This window comes from Salvelinus sp. IW2-2015, linkage group LG15 (assembly GCF_002910315.2).
Source record: "Salvelinus sp. IW2-2015 linkage group LG15, ASM291031v2, whole genome shotgun sequence".
Lineage (NCBI taxonomy): Eukaryota > Metazoa > Chordata > Actinopteri > Salmoniformes > Salmonidae > Salvelinus > Salvelinus sp. IW2-2015.
Window position 1 is genome coordinate 42781703 of NC_036855.1, and position 5567 is coordinate 42787269.

The 5567-nt window shown below is 39.0% G+C and overlaps 1 protein-coding gene across 1 annotated transcript in view; it reads left to right on the forward strand.

Moving 5' to 3' along the window:
- Positions 1-989: 989 nt before the first annotated feature.
- surf4l (surfeit 4, like) overlaps positions 990-5567 on the forward strand; it is a 24042-nt gene continuing 19464 nt past the window's right edge. Inside the window, exon 1 of the mRNA XM_024002374.2 lies at positions 990-1137. Coding sequence (XP_023858142.1) covers positions 1090-1137 — 48 coding nt within the window. The 5' untranslated portion in view covers positions 990-1089. The remainder of the gene's footprint in view (positions 1138-5567) is intronic.

Below are 5567 nucleotides of genomic sequence, written 5' to 3' on the forward strand. Positions count from 1 at the left end.
GAAAGGTACTTTACCTACAAAACTTAGTCCACTCTGTTCAAAGTAGATTTGGGAACAGAAAACTGTATTGAGAGCAACGAGGAGGAGATGAGGAGAAAACGTGCAGAATGTCAGCCCCAAAAAATAGAGACCATATTTGTATGCGGCTTTATTACCTCAATTATTATTATTTTAATTTTTTTTACATTGTTTGCAAACTGATATTTGACACGTACTAATGCCAAAATAACATGCAAAACAGGCACATTTAAAATATATATATATAATAATTATAATTCTTGTTTTTAGCTAAACAGGTTCAATTCAATGCCCCACCTGCCCTGGATGACGGTTCGCCACTGGTTAGGCTTAAGGTTAGTTAACTTAGAGTTTAGGGTAGGGACGTCCAATGGATCCCAGATAGCACTTTCCATTATAACACCGGACGAGATTGCATGAGTGATTAAGATAGTTTTTCCTTCTGTGTGCACATGTGACACATTTTACCTTTATTCAACTAGGCAAATCCGTTAAACACACATTCTTATTTACAATGACAGCCTACCCTGGCAATGCTGGGCCAATTGTGCACTAACCTATGGGACTCCCAATCACAGCCAGATGTGATACAGCCTGGATTAGACCGCTGTACCACTCAGGAGCCCTAGCAGCATGAATATAAAATGTAAAATATAAAACTTCGGGCTGTGAGTGATGGAAGAAAATTGACCTTGGAGACAATTCATGGAAAAATTCAATGGATATTTGTCACAAAGGTGATGATGAAAGTTTCTTCTTAAATCATTTTGAAAATTGACTTCTCTTTGAGGGCGTCTTCTGGGCTCCGCGTCAGTTAAACTGTAGTACGCCAGTCTCCTCTGTCTACATGGGATGGCGTGCTTCCCAACCCAAATGGATAAGTATACGTGGCACGCTATGGCAATTACTGCCTACAGAGGGAGCTGTGTTATGGGGCGGAGGTAGCGCTTGCACTTCTTAGATGAAGAGGAGCTAGCGTCTGAAAAAACCCAAGGCGAAAGGTCAGATTTTTGTCAGTTAGAATTTTAGGAAACTGTGGTGGCACCAGCTGTACCAGACTCAGAGCGTGACATGGGGCAGAATGATCTGATGAGCAATGCGGAGGACGTGGCGGACCAGGTAAGCAGTTAACCGACAAGGCCCTCGCGGCCACGGCAGAACCAGACAGGAGTCACCATTGAATTAATAGGAGGGAGTCTTCTCACTTTTTCATGATAGCGAAACTAGAATGTGGATAAAAAAAGTGAATGTAAATTAATGAACAATGATGGTGTAGTCCCTTCCCGTTTGAGTTATTCTTCAATCGTACAGTCATGAAGCCGAAACAGTTGCAATAGTGGCTACCTCAGGTTTAGCTTTCGAAAACACTTCTGCTCCGTATGTATGGGTTTCAGCGGTTACATTCGTCCACATTTGGTACATTTCCGACGCTGTGTTTCTACTCTTAGAAACGTCAATAATCATTGTATATATCAAATATATATAGTTACTGTAGCAGTTATGCTTACACACAGGTGTTCAGCGCAAGCTATATGGCTGATTAGCACATGTGGCCGCCTATGTCTTCCATCCGTTGTTTGAAACAAATAATGTAAACATGCAGATATGGCCGTGTGGGAACACTAACCATATAAAGGTGTGTCGTAGTTTAACCTTTTAGTTTTTAGAAAATCGTTTCGCTTAAATTAAAGATACGTTCCTTATGTTTCCAAAAACGTACCTCAAGCGATATGTTAATGTTTAGATTAGTGTCGGGGCTCCTAACAAAACTCCCCCAGTTAGAAGATACTATCAACAGGTAAGCGGTGGACCGCTAAATCAGTTGGCGTCTATGAATTGTCTACCTCAGGCTGTTTGCAGTAAACACAGTAACATGGATAGTCAGATTAATATAGTTTGTTTAAAACGTTTACATGCTTTGCAATAAATATTATAATCCTGTTCACACGGAAATCTGAAATCAGGCTACCTGATGGGATTTAAATAAATTTAAGAAAATCTCTAATCAAAATAAACATTCTACCACAGAGACGATGTTATTTTTGTGAATCTTATTTGATTTTGAGATTGGACATATAAAGTTTGTATGTGAACTATTTCTAAGCTGCATACTTGAGTTTTTATGAACTCACTTCACTTACTCCAAGGTAGTATGACTGTCAGATTTGTCAATCTGAAGTCTAAAAAAACTTTCACATGCAATTAGAATCCAACCTGAATAGGCATCCTATTTCTGACTTCCTTATAACTCATATCCAACCAAAATAAGATCCGTTTATGACCTGCCAATATTACTTGTGTAATGCTGTACTCATTTCTCACAGCAGCAATGTACACTGCAAATCAAACTTTATTTCCCACATGCGCCGAATACAACAAGTGTAGACTTTACCGTGAAATGCTTACTTACAAGCCCTTAACCAACAGTGCAGTTCAAGAAGAAGAAAATATTTACCAAGTCAGTGTGCGGGGGTACAGGCTAGTTGAGGTAATCTGTACATGTAGGTGGGGGTGACGTGACTATGCATATGTAACAAACAAACAGCGAGTAGCAGCAGTTTACAAAAGGGAGGGGGGGTGTCAATGTAAATTGTCCGGTGGCGATTGTATGAATTGTTCAGCAGTCTAATGGCTTGGGGGGTATAAGCTGTTGAGGAGCCTTTTGGTCCTAGACGTGGCTTGCCGTGCGATGGCAGAGAAAACAGTCTATAACTAGGGTGTTTGGAGTCTCTGACATACATTTTATGGCCTTTCCTCTGACGCCGTCTATAAATCAGTCCATATGTATAGTACTTTACACCACTATCACAATATCCAGCTACTATGACAATGGTGAGATTATCGACAAAAATGAAATTGCCTATTTAAAATAGCCAAATTATCCTAGGGTTCCATTCACAATAACTGTTGAACATTTATTTTGTACCACCATAAAAAAAATCACATCAATAAAGAAATACAGTTTTCTAAGTCAAATAAATTAACTAGGGGGGAGGAGATTATATTACAAAATGAACCCAAATTAACAAGAACAGCAGCAACAACTTATTTTAGTGGCGATCCTCCACTCCATTGTTTATCCAGTGCCTGCTTTTGAAAATTGACTTCTCTATGGTGGTGTTTTCTGGACTCCGCATCAGTTAAACTGCAGTACTGCCAGTCTCCTCTGTGTACACAGGATGGCGTGCTTCCCAACCAGAACACTATCCCCTTGTCTCCCTCGTGTCTTTACGGTGCATACTTTAGCACCAGTCTGACACGGAACCCAAACCGGCTGCGCGTGTGCACCATCGTGCATAAATATATTTTGTCCCCCTACACCAAACGCGATCACGACACGCAGGTTAAAATATCAAAACAAACTCTGAGCCAATTACATTAATTTGGGAACAGGTCGGAATGCATTAAAAATGTAAGGCAATTTGCTAGTTAGCTTGCACTTGCTAGCTAATTTGTCCTATATAGCTAGCTTGCTGTTGCTAGCTAATTTGTCCTATATAGCTAGCTTGCTGTTGCTAGCTAATTTGTCCTATATAGCTAGCTTGCTGTTGCTAGCTAATTTGTCCTGGGATATAAACATTGAGTTGTGCATTTCAGGTAAAATAACAAGGTCCTCTACTCCGACAATTAATCCATACATCAAACGGTCAACCGAATCGTTTCTACTCATATCTCCTCCTTCCAGGCTTTTTCATCGTTGAACTTATATGGTGATTGGCATCTAAACTTTCATAGTATTTCCACGGCGACCGGCAAAACATTTCGTCTTTCAATCACCCACGTGGGTATAACCAATGGAGAGATGGCACTGACTGTTAGCACTTGGTCTATAGCAGCTTCCCACAAGAATGGGCTTTAGGTGAGGCAGATGAACCTGTAGCCATATTACTTCAACAGTATTTAACATTAGATTGTCGCTAAGCTTTACAGGAATGTGGTTCTGAATATAGACCGAAACCACGCCTCATTGGCATTTGTCTTTTCGGTAGATGTGATAACCATGTATTGCTACCACTATTATCTAAGTGAGTTTCAGAGATAATCAGAATATGAATGTCTTCTGTTACAAGCAAGTTATTGACTTAATGGATCTTGTTGATATGGGCTATTTTTAGCACTTCTGGGTTGTTTGATTGTTTTTAATGCTTTACTGGGAAGCTTATCAGAAGTAGACTTGCTCATATTATTTATTATTATTTATTATTTAGCTCACCCTGCACTAAGTGGACTTCCTACTAGAGCGCACCACCTCAGTGCTAACAGTATATTTCCGGTTTCTTAGGCTCATGATTACTGCATACAATAGCTGTAGGATCAAGAGGTATTCAGGGCAATTAGGGGTACATAAATTAAGTTACTTATATTGTCTGCCAATGCCCTTAGGATAATGTACATTGGATGCAGCATTATGACGACTCATTGTCACAATGATACAATGGTAGAGATTAATTGAGCTGGTCTTGGGTCACATGACGTCATAATGAAGTCATGTGTCCATTGGGTAAGACGGAGGCTTGTGCTACCAGTGGTGGCACATGTGCAGATCAAATGCACAGCTGGAACACTGATTAAGCTGTTTACATGTCCTAATAATTTGAAAGATTGCTCAGAAAACCAGGTGTTTTAATCAGCGTATGCTTACTTAGATTTTGATTTGACGCAGATTTTAAGATAAGCAGAGTAAGACGTTTACATGACAATTTCCATACTCAACCTACTGCCATAATCAGTTTAATATTGAATTATTTGAGTGCATGTAAACGTACCCAGTGATAGTTCTCTGAAACATTATGGGCATGGCTTCATTATGATGACTTAACGTTGCTCAGTAAGTAAATAATCGTGGACGGCGAGAAGAACTTCAGTCTGGTGGCCAAGATTGAACGTTGATTGTATGAACTTGAGTAATGCTTCATGATTTTACTTTTTGGCTACTAGCTAACCTCTTTGCTCTGTATATTTTTGTCAGACATCTTTGTTTGGCTATGTTGTCGTCATGAATTACATCTAATCTGAAAACTCACATAATGTTTAATCAGATACACTGTATGTATCACATGCAGTGCAGTCCATTGTACTTCACCTGTAAACCAGTAAAGTGACACATGATATCCAATCCATATAGCATTTTTCCCTGATGGAACAATTGCGCAGTACTTGTGTTTTATCTTTGAAGCTATCTTAAAATGCCTGTGATGTACATTGGAGAATAGGGCCCGGACGATACCAGTATTGCAATATTTTTTCCCATGACAATTATGAACTTTTTTACAAATAGATGCTTTAAGTCAAATATTGATATATCATCCCAAAATGTATATAGCGATTAGTGTTGCACATTTTGGAGAATATTCAGAGGTGGAAACTTTCCGTGGGAATTAACAGGAATATATGGGAATTAACGGGAATATATGCAAATTAATATTAATGCCATTTAAATGTAGATGGTTTTTGCATTGGATATATTTACCATATAATATGAAGACAGAAACATAAACCTTTTACCTTATCATAAGTAGACATGATTGAATCCTTCCAATAGAAAAAAA